This window comes from Bombyx mori, chromosome 12 (genome assembly GCF_030269925.1).
Source record: "Bombyx mori chromosome 12, ASM3026992v2".
NCBI lineage: Eukaryota > Metazoa > Arthropoda > Insecta > Lepidoptera > Bombycidae > Bombyx > Bombyx mori.
Window position 1 is genome coordinate 282,895 of NC_085118.1, and position 16,428 is coordinate 299,322.

Below are 16,428 nucleotides of genomic sequence, written 5' to 3' on the forward strand. Positions count from 1 at the left end.
CCAACCGCGTTATTAAACTTCTACCCGTCCAACTCATCGTGATGTTGGCATCTATTTTCAATGCCGCCATGGCGAACTGTATCTTTCCCGCGGTGTGGAAAGAAGCGGACGTTATCGGCATACATAAACCCGGTAAACCAAAAAATCATCCGACGAGCTACCGCCCGATTAGCCTCCTCATGTCTCTAGGCAAACTGTATGAGCGTCTGCTCTACAAACGCCTCAGAGACTTCGTTCATCCAAGGGCATTCTCATCGATGAACAATTCGGATTCCGTACAAATCACTCATGCGTTCAACAGGTGCACCGCCTCACGGAGCACATTCTTGTGGGGCTTAATCGACCAAAACCGTTATACACGGGAGCTCTCTTCTTCGACGTCGCAAAAGCGTTCGACAAAGTCTGGCACAACGGTTTGATTTTCAAACTATTCAACATGGGTGTGCCGGATAGTCTCGTGCTCATCATACGGGACTTCTTGTCGAACCGCTCTTTTCGATATCGAGTCGAGGGAACCCGCTCCTCCCCACGACCTCTCACAGCTGGAGTCCCGCAAGGCTCTGTCCTTTCACCCCTCCTATTTAGCTTATTCGTTAACGATATTCCCCGGTCGCCGCCGACCCATTTCGCTTTATTCGCCGACGACACGACTGTTTACTATTCCAGTAGAAACAAGTCCCTAATCGCGAAGAAGCTTCAGAGCGCAGCCCTAGCCCTAGGACAGTGGTTCCGAAAATGGCGCATAGACATCAACCCAGCGAAAAGTACTGCGGTGCTATTTCAGAGGGGAAGCTCCACACGGATTTCCTCCCGTATTAGGAGGAGGAATCTCACACCCCCGATTACTCTCTTTAGTCAATCCATACCCTGGGCCAGGAAGGTCAAGTACCTGGGCGTTACCCTGGATGCATCGATGACATTCCGCCCGCATATAAAATCAGTCCGTGACCGTGCCGCGTTTATTCTCGGTAGACTCTACCCCATGATCTGTAAGCGGAGTAAAATGTCCCTTCGGAACGAGGTGACACTTTACAAAACTTGCATAAGGCCCGTCATGACTTACGCGAGTGTGGTGTTCGCTCACGCGGCCCGCACACACATAGACACCCTTCAATCTCTACAATCCCGCTTTTGCAGGTTAGCCGTCGGAGCTCCGTGGTTCGTGAGGAACGTTGACCTACACGACGACCTGGGCCTCGAATCTATACAGAAATACATGAAGTCAGCGTCGGAACGGTACTTCGATAAGGCTATGCGTCATGATAATCGCCTTATCGTAGCCGCCGCTGACTACTCCCCGAATCCTGATCATGCAGGAGCCAGTCACCGTCGACGCCCTAGACACGTCCTTACGGATCCATCAGATCCAATAACCTTTGCACTAGACGCCTTCAGCTCTAGGAGCAGGCTTAGGGACCTCGGTAACCGTACTCGTCGAACTCGACAAAGAGTTCGCCGTGCAACCTAACCCATGAATCAGCTCGCTGAGTTTCTCGCCGGATCTTCTCAGCAGGTCGCGATTCCGATCCGGTAGTAGATTCATTCGCGAAGCAGCTACTCTTGAGTTGTTAGGTCTCCTTCGGAGGCGCTCGGGCAGCTGTTAGCAAATCCCACCCCTCCTGGCTGAGCCTTTGCTCGCCCACCTGTCCTGGTGAAACTGGAAAGGCCTCCGGGCCACCAGTAATCCTTCAATCATAAAAACAAAAAACAAAAAATTGCTAGGAAAAAAAACTATCTCTGCACGACTTTAAACGAATGTGTCTTTTCCTTGTATTAAAGGATCCTCAGGGTGGCGGCGACAATGGAGACACTTTACATCCACACGAAATAATATATTCTCTTTAAGACACGTTACGGCGGGTAGAATACGAATGCCCCAGAGATATGCTAACCGCCGGTATTTATAGAATCATCTTGACCTATTTTTAATACAAACTTATTAGGTAATATTAAACATTGTTTATCTTAATTATTCTGCTGATTTTTTACGTACAATTATTATATAATAATATTGAATTATGTACCATAAATAACATTAAGGTTTATTGCGCCAGAAGCTGTCAAGCGAAAGGCGCCAATAAAATATTATAAGTTTAGAGAAATATGAATGAACTATTTACTTGATTATGAAATTACTAATAATATTATAAGACAATAATAAGTTCTATATATTTCCTAATCGTTAGGGTGTACCTTAACTGGTTCGTAAATAATATATTATGTGCGGCCGGAAGTGTTGCTCGATAACACTTGATTTGGTTTATCATTAACGATTGTCATTTATTTAGTTCAGTCTCCATTTTTATAATTTATTTAAATTACTAGGTTACGATTGGTGATTACTTAATAATGTTACGCCGGTAAGAGTAACGCCATCAATCGCCGAATAGTCGAACGAATATCGGAGGATCTAGTAACACCTAGAACGCTCGGGACGTATAACGCCATCTATTGTCAGATAGCGGAAACACAATACTAGAGATGTGTGGAATATTCTCGATAATTCTAGAGATGTGGTATCGGCTATAAAAGTTTTGCAGGGATGGCACGCAGTCAGTTAGTAACCGGAACTACTCGAAGCGAAACAGCGAACGGATCACCTGAAGCGAAGCGAAAGAAGCGAATTGAGAGTTTTAAGGTGTTTGTTGAGTGTTTTAAGTGTTCTAAGTGTTGAATACAGTTTTTAATTGTACTTTGGTGGAATCTTATTTATCCCGAACCTCAATGCGTAACAACAGTAATAAATTTCTGGATGCTATATCTCGGTTTCATTCCTGATGTCTGATTCCCTGATTCCTGATGAGTCGTAACCCCACAATAATATTGCATGTTTCATGATGACGGAACCTAAGGCTTTAGCCTTAGCTGTACTTTTATAGCTGGCGCCAGTTGAAACGATCGATCGATAATTTAAACGTTTGTACACTAGTACTAGTAGTACACTATGAGTAGTTGTAACCTGTTCCCAAGCGCGACAACGACGCTCTTGAGAGATTTTGCATACATGTAACGGTAAAAGTTGACTATTACACCGTTACACCAACCGGTAGCCGCAGCGGTTCGATGAACAATTCGGATTCCGTGAAAATCACTCATGCGTACAACACGTGCACCACCTCACAGAGCACATTCTGGTATAACCGTTATACACGAGAGCCCTCTTCTTTGATGTCGAAAAAGCGTTCGACAAAGTATGTCACAACGGTTTGATTTTCATACTATTTATTTATTTATTTAATACACTTCATGTAAAAATTACATTGGCGGACTTAATGCCTAAGGCATTCTCTACCAGTCAACCAAAGGCAGTGCAGAGTGGATAGTGGTAGGTGCAATGAAATTTATATTAAGTTACAAATACATACACAAAAAAAAGTATATACATACATATATACACAAGCATATATACATCTATATATTAATACGTGAAGCAAAAAGTTTGTATCCCTTTTTACGAAAATTGCGCGGACGGAGGAGTATGAAATTTTCCACACTTATAGAGAATATAGGGAAGAAGTGCACAATGCAAATATTTTTTAAAAATAATGCATACAAGATACATTAAATCAATAAAGAAACATTACACACACTACCATGTATTTGACACAACACATATATAAATATACTCTTTGTTTATTGGCAACTGTCAAACTTTTGATAGTGTTTAAAGTATGTGGTCAAATTGAGAATAGATTAATACTGTTTGTCTTTATTATTATTTATTTATAGTGTAGTTTTGGCAAAATCTGTGATTATATTATATAAGTACAATAGTATTTGACAATAGAACCATAATAATGTTTAAACATAAAATTTCAATCGATTAAAGTCGAATTACGACTTCTGTGGGACCACTAGTATTAATAAATTTCCTTAACAAATAACTTCATCTTAATAAGTTCAGGACGATTCCGCTAACTTTTCCAACAGCATTCGCCGAACCCTTAACTTGAACGTCCAGCGGTTAGTAATAGTCCTGGTATCGAGAGGAAGCGCATTCCATAGCAGAACAGATTGCACGACGAAAGAGTTACGAACATAACTAGAACTATGTGTGGGACAACGAATTAATAGGCTATGGAGAGAACGTAGGGCCCGCTCATGGCTGGAGTGAAGATATTGAAAATAGGGAGCTAGATAGGAAGGAGGTTCGGGAGACATAAGTAAGGAATGAAGAGTCGTCAGGGCACGTAAATTACGACGCTGGCGAATCGGTAGAAGTTTGAGCTGGGCACGATAAGAAGATATATGATCATATTTACGAAGATTAAAAATAAATCGAATGCAGTTATCAAGAAGACGATCAAGTTTATTAAGGAGGTCTGCATGCAGGTCAAAATAACACACATCACCGTAATCAATTATAGGGAAGATCAAGGCTTGTACCAGCATAGTCTTAGTCGCTGATGGTAAGAAATTCTTGAGGCGATACAGAGCACGAAGAATTTATTATTTATTATTATTTACTCTCGCCGCTTCTATTTAGTTTATTCGTATACAATATTCCCCGGTCGCCGCCGACTCAGTTAGCTTTATTCGCGGACGACACGACTGTTTACTATCCAGGTAGAAACAAGTCCCTAATCGCGAGGAAACTCCAGAGCGCAGTACTAGCTCTAGGACAGTGGTTCCGAAAATAGCACATAAACATCAACCCAGCGAAAAATACAGCAGTGCTATTTCAAAGAGGAAACACCACACGGAATTTCCTCCCGGATTAGGAGGAGGGATCTCACACCCCCAATTACCCTCTTTAACCATTCCCCATACCCTGGGCCAGAAAGGTCAAGTATCTAGGGGTCACCCTGGATGTATCCATGACTTTCCGCCCGCATTTTCGGTAGGCAGCGGCTTGGCTCTGCCCCTGGCATTGCTGAAGTCCATGGGCGACAGTAACCACTCACCATCAGGTGGGCCGTATGCTCGTCTGCCTACAAGGGCAATAAAAAAAAAAACATATAAAATCAGTCCGCGACCGTGCCACGTTTATTCTCGGAAGACTCTACCCCGTGATCTATAAGCGGAGTAAAATGTCCCTTTGAAACAAGATGACACTTTACAAAACATGCATAAGGCTCGTCATGACTTACGCGAGTGCGGTGTTTGCTCACGCGGCCCGCACACACATAGACACCCTCCAATCTCTACAATCTCGCTTTTGCAGGTTAGCCGTCGGAGCTCCGTGGTTCGTGATGAACGTCGACCTGGGCCTCGAATTAATCCAGAAATACATGAAGTCAGCGTCGGAACGGTACTTCGATAAGGCGAAATCGCCTTATCGTTGCCGCCACTGACTATTCCCCGAATTCTAATCACGCAGGAGCAAGTCACAGTCGACGCCCTAGGCACGTCCTTACTGATGCATCAGATCCAACAACCTTTGCATTAGACGCCTTCAGCTCTAATACTAGGAGCAGGCTCGACAAAGAGTTCAACGTGCAACCTAACCCATGAATCAGCACGCTGCGTTTCTCGCCGGATCTTCTCAGCAGGTCGCGATTCCGATCCGGTAGTAGATTCATTCGCGAAGCAGCTGCCCTTGAGCTGTTAGGTCTCCTTCGGAGGCGATCGAGCAGCTGTTAGCAAATCCCACCCCTCCTGGCTGAGTCTTTGCTCGCCCACCTGTCCTGGTGAAACTGGAAAGGCCTCAGGGCCACTAGTAATCTTCCAATCCTACAAAAAAGCCGCAGTGGTGAAGATTAAACTCAACCTTAATATTAGCTTTCTCAGCGCGCTTTAAAAAAAACCAAAAATGCAAATATTAAAACATTTACTGGCTAGAGCACATACACACATAAAAAATTTTTTTTTGTTGTCTTATACAATTTACAAAGATTTTGCATAAAATAAAATTATTATAATATGCTTATAAGGGGCTTATAATAGGGGTTAAAGTATGAAATTGCCGTTTTATTGTAATAGGTACCTATTCGAATTGACATAGAACCTTCGTGGTTTGAGATTTTTGAGTAAAACTTTTTTTCAAATAAATGGTACCTATAAGGCTTTTCTTTTGAAAAATGTGCAACGTTCGATTATCGATTTTCAATTGTTTTTTTATTCAGCAAGGACAAGAAAGATACAAGAAGGATACTTCGATAATTAGAGTGATTTTTGAATACGAGTTCCGACGCGGAACTAACGCTGCAGAAACAGCTCGCAATATCAATGTTGCGTTTGGAGAGAGGACTGCTAATGAACGATGACCCAGGAATTAGCGGCATGGTTTAACGTTACCTTACCAACAATATTGACTCATTTGCGTCAAATCAATAAAATAATAAAATATAATATAAAAATTGGGTGCCTCATGATTTGACTGATCTGCAGAAAGAAACGCGTGTTGAGACCTGTGTTGTCTTGTTGAATAAATACAGAAATGAAGGAATATTGGATCGAATTGTGACATGTGATGAAAAGTGGATTCTTTGCGATAGCCGTAAGCAAAAATGCAATGTCTGACCCCAGGTCAAACGCCGCAACAGTGTCTTAAAGCAAAGTTTATCAATAAAAAGGATTTTTTATTTATTGCTTAGATGGGTGGACGAGCTCACAGCCCACCTGGTGTTAAGTGGTTACTGGAGCCCATAGACATCCACAACGTAAATGCGCCACCCACCTTGAGATATAAGTTCTAAGGTCTCAAGTATAGTTACAACGACTGCCCACCCTTCAAACCGAAACGCATTACTGCTTTACGGCAGAAATAGGCAGGATGGTAGTACCTACCCGCGCGGACTCACAAGAGGTCCTACCACCAGTAAGACCATGGTGTCTCAGCATGGTGTTATTCACTATAGCTTTCTCCGATCTGGTCAAGCAATAACGGCAGATGTCTACTGTGCCGAGCTCCGAACAATCCGAGCAAAACTTACTGTGAAATAGCCCCGACTCATGAATCGGTCTTCATCATTATTGCTCCATAATAACGTGAGACCTCATACAGCACGAAAAACCCTTTTAACTCTACAGGAACTGCAATTAGAAACCATTCGTCACCCTCCGTATTCGCCAGACCTCGCTCCAACGGACTAATATTTTTTTCGTGATTTGGAAAATTTTCTACGTGATAAAAAGTTTTATTCTCAGTACAAAATGCTTCCACACAGTTTGTAGAATCTAGATCACCAGAGTTTTATCGGAAAGGTATAAATGACCTTTCTATTAGATGTCAGCATTGTATAGATAATAATGGTAGATATTTTGATGAAATAAATATGTTAAATAAAAAAATCAAATTTTCAGTACAAATCGGCAATTTCATAGGTACTTTAATCCCCATATTAAAATTGAAAAAAAATTATTTGTACGCAATTTTATAGCCTTACATATACCAGTATATCGGTGCACTTATGTTCCAAAGACTCGTGTAGCAACGTAGCACAAGGAACCAAGGAGAGCAGCATCTACAGCAGGTCACGTCACTGAAGCCGCCGCCCTGGACGACTGTCATGTTCCGACAGTACAAGAAGCTGCTACAGATCCTTAGTTCGCCACATTGATGCCTTTCGTTATTGTGAACCGCCAGCATCGTTTTCGCATCATTCCTCCACTGATTGCCACATTCCTAGTCGTCCCGTGGCAACTCGTTGAAATGTGAGGATTATGAAGTAATGACATGTCGCGGGTTTTAATAAGAGGCAGCAGCTCGTAACGTCCATGAGAAATGGTAGTCACTCACCATCAGGTGATCCGGACGCTCTTCCACCTACAAGGGTCATAAAAAACGGGATGTTGGAGAACTTTCAAAATGTTTTAAGCATGACTTTAAGCTGCAAAGAAAGTACGAGCTGCAAGAACTTACTGAGTTGCTGAAGGAGCCGTTCCGTAGAAAGGAACAAAAAAGAACTATAGTTAACATAAAAGAAAAAATATCGTGGAATTTCTTCTGGAAGGTTCGACTGCGTTGCGGAAATTTTACCGAGCGGGGGCGAGCATCAGGTTAATAAACTTAAAATTCGTATCGACACAACAAGGAAAATGTTTAAAGGAAACTAAGTTTCGGCTTGACTTCGGCTGTGACAGAGTCCTCGCGGTTTTGTGTCAACACATCTCCCATTTGATCCAGGTCCAACATTTATTCTGTACAATTATAATTTATTGAACAGTGAATTTTTTCTATCTTCAAAATTCATGTTGTAGGTTATGTTATACCGCAACGCGAATCTATATCTATACTAATATTATAAAGAGGAAAGATTTGTTTGTTTGTTTGTTTCGAATAGGCTCCGAAACTACTGGACCGATTTGAAAAATTCTTTTTCCATTAGAAGCCGACATTGTCCCTGATGAACATAGGCTACTTTTTTAATTTTTTTTTTTATTTTTTTTTTTTGATTTCATGTGTGTTTTAATGTTTCCGAAGCGAAGCGAGGGCGGGTCGCTAGTCATTAATAATATTTTAGATAAAAGATTTAAGCTTCAAGCATCGAAACAAAATTGTGAGCCATAATTACATAGTTTGATTTAGCTTGATCTTAAGTATAATATATAATACTAAGGACTGGCTGACCCGGCAGACTTCGCAGTGCCTCAATCGATAAACAAAGGACCTAAGCTTTTGTATAAAATAAACTTGAAACAAACAAAAGGAATCGTCCGACGGTGGACACATCAAAGGAAAAACAAAATTGTTATTTTTATTAAATTCCGAGCATTTTTATATATATCTCCCTTTTAAACCATCTTTGGACTTCCACAAATTATAATTCAAGACCAAAATTAGCCAAATCGGTCCGGCCGTTCTCGAGTTTTAGCGAGAATGACGAACAGCAATTCATTTTTATATAATATATAGATAGATATATAACATATAGTAGAAGTATATATAAGATAAGGATGTTGGCCTTTGCTTCGTCTCGGGATATCGCTCTCATCGCTGTCACAGGAGGGGGTGCTAACGCTCAGTCGCGGCACAGTCGCGGTGCCGGTCTGTGCGCACACAAGATGTCTCGTGCCGCGTTCGTGCTGGGGTCTGTGCTTCTTTCCTACTTCAGAAGTACCGTGGCTGATGTTGAAGGTACTAATACGCCGTCGCCGCGTCGTCTCGGACCTCTGCTTGTGTTTCCAGACCGATTGTGTTGCGATAATCGCCGGAAGTGATCATCGTTCCCAATTTCATAAAAACGACACTAAAACTGCTATTCAATACTGTAATCCTGCCTTTAATATCCTCGATAGAAAGCATTCAAAGCCGAAACAAGAATGGTTCCGTCTACAAGTCGTCTAGTCAATAATTACATTGTATATCTCGTTAATCCGTGTGTGTCTGATGAAAAAATTAAAACCATTTCATCATCATCATCATCATCATCACCCGCCCACAGTCGCCCACTGCTGGTCATAGGTCTCTCCCAACCACTGAGCCCGGTCTCGCCATCCACCTCTTGTCTCTAATGTTATGTAAATTTAGAAGCACAAAAATCATTACGAAAGTTTAATAATGAAGACACAAAAACAACAATACCTAATATTATTGTTGATGGCAGACGAGCTGGCAGTCCACCTGGTGGTATGTGGTAATTAATAATAACCAGGGACAAGTCACACACGGTCATTTGGGTCCAAACTAAGATTTCCTATACTATGGGAACCCGAGACATATATAAATATACGTTTAAATAAAAACATATACTAGAGATGTCAAACACTCAGAAAAAGAGCCAATAGACCTGTTCATCACACGAATGTTTGCTCGATGAGAGATGTAAAATCGAACCCATGACCCTCGGCCCAGCAGTCAGGCGCGCTAATTATTGCATCGCCGAGTCAGTCCTGATATTGACAAGTGCTGACAATGTCGGGAGCACAGGTAAGCCGCCTGTTGTGTAACACGCCCCGAACTCTAAACTGAATACGGTTGTGGTGGAAGGGCGAGGTAATTAATAATACTGTCGATTTAATGAGACTAGTTGAAGTTAACCTGACCCGTGATCCGTGACTGACTTTGCTGATAATGCCACTATATACATACACACACACACACACATGGTCACACAGAGACCACATAAAGCGTTTCGTTGAGTTTTTTATTTACATTATTTAAGAAATGTTTTTTTTTTTGATGAATAATAATTTCATTTCTTTTATGTATCAACAGATTTAGGAATGTTATTTGATAATTATAATGAATACAATATTTCCATCGTGAGAGCACGTGTCGTGTTGCAGGGGCCCGGTGTGTCCGCGACGGCTACAACGGCACGTGCGTGCTAAGCAAGCGCTGCGAGACACTCATCCTGGACTACAGGGATAGATCCTTCCCGCCGGTCAGTATCACTGTTCTTTAATCAAGCAATTAAATACCAGCGACGCCAGGAGATGACGTCGGATCATCATCAGTTTCGGAATCTTTAGAGACATAGCACGTATTCGCTGGTCTTAGCACGACTCCAGCTTAAACTTTAGGTAGTTCTTGCCACTTTTGCTGTCCTGTTGCCCTGCCAGGGCTATGAACAATTGCCGAGCCGATGATTCCGCAGCTCCGGTCAACCCGTCGTTAGGTACTCACTGCAACTACTCCATCTTGCCTGTTCACATAAGTACATAACTTAAAGCAGAGTGGATTGTTGGTAGTTCTGATGAGAGGTATAGAACAGCCTCATGGACGTTTGTGTGCGTGTGTGTCGTCAGGTGTGCGGGCTTCGCGGCAAGGAGCCCATCGTGTGCTGCACCGACTGTGAGCTCGTGGACAACATCGAGTGAGTTAATATATCTCGATAATATATATAAAGAAAGTATTAAAATAATAAATATTCAAAATGTTATTTCTTTCCAAATTAATTGTACAGATACAGATAGATTATATCTTGAAGAACCGTTGCGTGGCAATGAACTGAAACCCTTCAGAAGGAATTCAATTTACATTTGTACAACCAGGTAGTTCCTGAAGGCGCGTACTCCACGTAGCTCCGCTACAGTAAACTATTGTTGTGTCTTCGCGGACAAAGGCTTCTCTTGATACGACGCGGCGACGAGCACTTCGGCGCAGAAATGGTTAAAGTAAATGTAATGTGATCCATAAATGATTACGGTTAACATTGCGGTGGTATATAACAAATCCGGCTAGGTCTTGGGACGAACCTTAATGGATTAGCTTGACTCTAAGCCAGTTCCGGGCAACAACGTGCAGACCGTCAGTCTGCCGAGTGACTCCACTCGCCAGGTCCTCCCTTCGTATCCCCAAGCTATAGATACGCGACCCAACCTCAACCGGAATCACCAAACCAAACTAGCGCCGCTCTGACCCTCCCGCAGTTCAACACGAGCTGTTGATAACAACTGCCCACTGGCATTAAATAATTGTATTTCTTTTTTACTTTCAGTAATATATATCTGACCAAAAAATACGGCCGACTGGAAAAAATAAACAAAAAATCTTGGGACGGTATGTACGCAGTTTCGTGTTTGTTTCTCCAAGCTTCTAAAGGTGGTTTATTGCTTAGATGGTAGGACGAGCTCACAGCCCACCTGGTGTTAAGTGGTTACTGGAGCCCATAGACATCTACAACGTAAATGGGCCACCCACCTTGAGATATGAGTTCTAAGGTCTCAGTATAGTTACAACGGCTACCCCACCCTTCGAACCGAAACGCATTACTGCTTCACGGCGGAAATAGGCGGGGTGGTGGTACCTACCCGTGCGGACTCCCAAGAGGTCCTACCACCAGTGATTACGCAAATTATAATTTTGCGGGTTTGATTTTTATTACACGATGTTATTCCTTCACTGTGGAAGTCAATCGTGAATTTACTGTTTTTGTTTCATAAACTATATTAGTATGATTTTTTTATTGCTTAAATGGGTAGTCGAGCTCACGGCCCACCTGGTATTAAGAGATTAGCGGAGTCCAAATACATCTATAACGTAAATGCTGCCACTCACTTTGAGACATAAGTTGTAAGGTCTCACTTTTAACAGTACAACGGCTGCTCTACCCTTCAAACCGAAACGCATTACTGCTTCACGGCAAAAATAGGTGGTATCTACCCGTGTGGACTCACAAGACGACCTACCACTACTAACTATTATAATTTTGCGGCTTTGATTTTTTTACACGACGTTATTCCTTCACTGTGGAAGACAGTCGTGAACATTTCAAAAGTACATATTATTATTTCATTGGAAAAAATTGGTACCCGCCTGCGAGATTCGAACCTCAGTGCATTGTTACATATGAAGGCACCAGGCGTCTTATCCTTTAAGCTACGACGATTTCAAAACATATAATTTAATGATAAAGATTAACAAGATAATTTAACTATATTCTCCTTCCAGCTTGCATCGACAACGTTTTGAACATACCATCATATTTATGTCAAAGCTCCACTACTTTTGACTTCGATAAATACTGGGATGTTAAAAAAAAATGTCACAAAATAAATCTGTCGTTGGTAGCACCGGCCGGCGGTAAAGACGCCGAAAGAGCGGAGTTCCCCTTCATGGTAATGTACCGCAGAGATCGTAAGGGCAGTGCACGTGTCGGAAAGACCCGCGTACTGATGTGCACGTGTACTGCAGGCGCTGCTGGGGTTCGGACCGAGCGCAGAGGAGGCGCAGTGGCTGTGCGGCGGGTCGGTGCTCTCCGCGCGGTACATCCTCACGGCGGCGCACTGCATCTCCGAGCCACGCCTGTCAGTTCACTCGCCGGCGCCACGCTACCACGCACACGCACACACAGACACTAGACGCCAATAAACAGCACGCCCTGTCGTCCGCAGGGGACCCTTGAAGTACGCAGCTCTCGGCATCCTGAAGCGCTCCGACCCTCCTGAGATCTGGCAGCGGCACACCCTCGCCCAGGTCATCCCGCACCCCGACTACGCCTCGCCCTCCAAGTACCACGACATCGCGCTCCTCAAGACCCAGAAACAGTACGTGTCATCATAATGTTTAGTAAATATACATACCTATCGAAATCAACAAAGGAACTTTTCTAAGACCAGATATTTTTTAGTTTCCACCAATCTGTAACCAATTTAATGTCAATTCACTTGTGTATCTACCTCTTAGACAATGAGTTTATCATGGGCAGTCTATGGTTCTTCTTCCTCTACCTGAACTTATCTCTATGCACGGGTGGTCCTTACGTCATCTGTAAGCTCACCTTTATTTTCTCGCATATCCTCTTTCAAACAGTTCATTCAAGTATTTTTAGACCGCTCTGTGCGTATACGGGGTAAAGAGAAACCCTATGATGATTGTAATTTTATTTCGTTTGTAGAATACAATTCAACGTCAACGTGGTGCCCGCGTGCTTGTATTCTGGTGAGAAGAAGCGCAACATCGATCCAAGTCGAGCTCTGGCCCTGGGCTGGGGTTACCTCGGACCAAATACACAATTAGCTGATGTTCTACAGAAGGTAACTGTGAGGGTTGCAGTGGGTATATCTATAGGGGCGTGCTTTGTGTTATAGTGTAGACTAATGAAACGTCCTCTGTGGTGAGCATGCATTAGATATCTGGCATTTACAACGGTAGCCCTTGAGAGGTCTACTAGTCGCGCTTGGTGCTCGAGTGTCCTCAACGTTCAAACTCACGTGTCGATGAAATTTACATTCTGTAATATGTACAATAATGAAAACAAGTGATGCAGTGGACAAATTGTGTCCGCTTGTAACTGTCATGATATTATGGGAGGTTTTAAGACAAAGGGAATATCTTCCACCGACAGGGTGATATTGATCGGTAGACCGACGGTCCGAAATCTTGTAACACAGAAACTTGTATAATTTAGAATATAAGTATATGTAAGCTTATCTTGAAAATATTGTAAAGCAGATTTCGGCATCTGTCAAATGTCTTGTGTTCTGTGATGGCTACCCTCTACAATAGTGTGGGACTTATGTGGTCAACTCACTCTATACTAGGTTGAAGTGAGCGAGTTCACCGCTGAGGAGTGTTCGACACGCTACCCTTCGAACCGACACATGCTCGACGGGTTCGACAACAGCACGCAGTTGTGCTACGGAGACCGCAAGATGACGCGCGACACTTGCCAGGTTACCTTTGTACTATACCACAACGTAGTGGATCAGAGTTGAGTTGTCTCATATGATAACGTATTGTGACAGGGCGATAGCGGCGGACCCTTGATCCTGCATCAAAGTGAGGTGGGCTGCGCGAAGGCAGTGTTCGGCGTGACGTCATCAGGCGTGGAGTGTGACGAAGCTACTGCAGGCCTCTACACGCGCGTCGAGCACTACAAGCCCTGGATCGAGAGCATCGTCTGGCCTTGAACACCTTTGACTAACACTATGTAATAAACTATTGTTTACTTATTGTCTTATATACTTTTTTTGCCATATGGTTGCGGCGAACTAGAATAGTACCATCCCATATCTTCCCGTAACTATCTTAGAAGGCGATTAAGGAAGCGTGAACAAGTACTGACCCCCCTGTAACTTATTTACCATCATTTACCAGCATACGGGTCGATCCTTTGCGCACAATTAGACATTGCAATTACGAACACTACGACCAGATTGCCAAGACAACGTGAATACACCCCAGATCGAAGCTTCGCACCTTATCGATTACACTGTCGTGCGTCAAAAAGATCTTTCTCAAGTCACATGCCGAAGCCTTGAGCGCTCCATTGCAGCTCCTCGACCTAAAATCGGTCGAGATCAGTACTGTCTGGGAGACGCTATCTTCTCATATTATCGAAACCTTTACATCTACTTTTGGCCTCACAGTCCGAAAACGTGAGGACTGGTTTGATGAGGAGAATTATAGGTTATTCGGATATTCGGGCTCTACATAAAAAGAGAATTAGAGTTAGAGTTCTGTTAAAGGGATTTATTTGGAAATATTCTGCCAGAACCGGAGTTCTACTTCCGACCGGACCGTGGTACTTGTGAGGCAATTTTTTCATTGCTTCAATCGCGGAAAAAAAGCAGAGATCAGGGTCGTAGCGTGTATCTCTGTTTTGTTGACCTTGAGAAGACATTTGGTAGTGAACCGACAGCGCGCCGCTAGCACTCGTCTGCCGGAGCTCGCGCGGGGCGACCTCCCGCTCGGCGGCTGTGTTGTGTGTTCAGATTATTGCAACTGTGTTCGACCTGTCACGCAATACGAGAGCTGTCCATCTCAGAGCAAGACTAAAGCTGTGGTACACACAGATAACATGTGTCACGTCACGCTCGTGTGCTGTTGTCTAGTTCCTCACACGTGAGACAGTCTGTGTTATTGGTATAATATAAGTAAAGTTACTCGTTTGCTCACGGTGTCATTAAGCAATCTACAATATTCGTTTCATTTTTATTCTTCAATGTAGGTGTAGGAACACTCAACACTTTTTATGTTTGACGAAGCATGTTGCTGATAACTTTATTTCTGTAATCTGACGAAGCATGTTGCAGATAATAACATGTACTTTTAGGTTAGGAATATTGTGTTCTTTTTTTTTATAATAAATAAATTAATTTATGTTATGATTTCTACTTTTTCTGCTCTCAATTTTAAATTGTTCACGAAGAAATATCTTACAGCTTATGCACTATGGTTATTTGACTACACGCCTAAAGGTCTTTCTTCTTACTCCACGCTGCTGCAGGGCGATGGTCTGTGAATAATGAAATTGAGTAAGTTTGTTCTATAGAAAGATATTCAAACATTGACAAAATTCATATTTTTATTCACAGAAATGTGATATTTCATTTACCCTTATTATATTATGTAGTTATACATAGTATACCTAGTCAGGTCATAAATTCTGTCACATGTTTAATATAAATAATTGAAACAAGTTTATTATTATGTAACCAATCATATACCAAAATGAACTTAACAAAACATAGATTCTTATGACACTAAAGTTTATTCAAAATGACCTCCGTGATTTTGAATACAGGCCTTCAATCTGCGCGGCCAGTAGTCTATCGCAGCACGGACGAGGTCCATGTCAATATCGGCGGCTGCCTTAATCAAGGATGTCTTGAGTGACTCCAAATTGGGATGAGGCTTTGAGCACGCCTTTTCCTCCAAGTGTTGCCATATCTTGTAATCTAACGGATTCAAATCTGGACTGGAGGAGGGCCAGTCTTCGTGCCGGATGAAGTCGATTTCACGCGCCGCCAGCCAGTCTTGTGTGCTCTTCGCTCTATGAGCTGGCGCCGAATCTTGTTGGAATACCCAGTGCCTGTTATTGAACATGGTATGAGAAACAGGTTCCACAAGGTTCGTCAGGACTGTATTTTGATACACAACTGCATTCGTTTTAACCTTTTACACCTTTCTCACAAAAATGTACCTCTGTTAAGCCCCAATAAGAAACCCCCAACCATACCATGAGCGAGGATGGAAAATGACCTCGTTGGACACGCGGAATACGGTTGCTCGCTTCTTCACTACTGTGTGCGTACACCTTATCATTTTGTTTGTTGTAGCTCTCTTCTACGGTAAAAATTTTTTCATCCGAAAAAAGA

At 42.7% G+C, this 16,428-nt stretch overlaps 1 protein-coding gene across 1 annotated transcript; it reads left to right on the top strand.

The window, feature by feature from the left end:
- Nucleotides 1-8,838: 8,838 nt before the first annotated feature.
- On the top strand, nucleotides 8,839-14,288 carry LOC101743260 (serine protease persephone). Its single transcript, XM_021348486.3, has 10 exons — nucleotides 8,839-9,019; nucleotides 10,171-10,268; nucleotides 10,633-10,700; nucleotides 11,325-11,386; nucleotides 12,278-12,444; nucleotides 12,521-12,633; nucleotides 12,721-12,873; nucleotides 13,224-13,362; nucleotides 13,870-14,001; nucleotides 14,074-14,288. The coding sequence occupies exons 1-10, from the start codon at nucleotides 8,839-8,841 to the stop codon at nucleotides 14,236-14,238; spliced, it is 1,278 nt and encodes a 425-aa protein (XP_021204161.1). The 3' UTR covers nucleotides 14,239-14,288.
- Nucleotides 14,289-16,428: the final 2,140 nt, after the last annotated feature.

What these genes read in the sequence shown, in the direction of transcription:
- LOC101743260 (XM_021348486.3), top strand. Translation starts at nt 8,839, where the DNA reads ATGTTGGCCTTTGCTTCGTCTCGGGATATCGCTCTCATCGCTGTCACA. An exon ending in GAGCGGAGTTCCCCTTCATG is followed by an intron (nt 12,445 to 12,520) that starts GTAATGTACCGC and finishes CGTGTACTGCAG; the next exon opens with GCGCTGCTGGGGTTCGGACC. An exon ending in TGACGCGCGACACTTGCCAG is followed by an intron (nt 14,002 to 14,073) that starts GTTACCTTTGTA and finishes GTATTGTGACAG; the next exon opens with GGCGATAGCGGCGGACCCTT.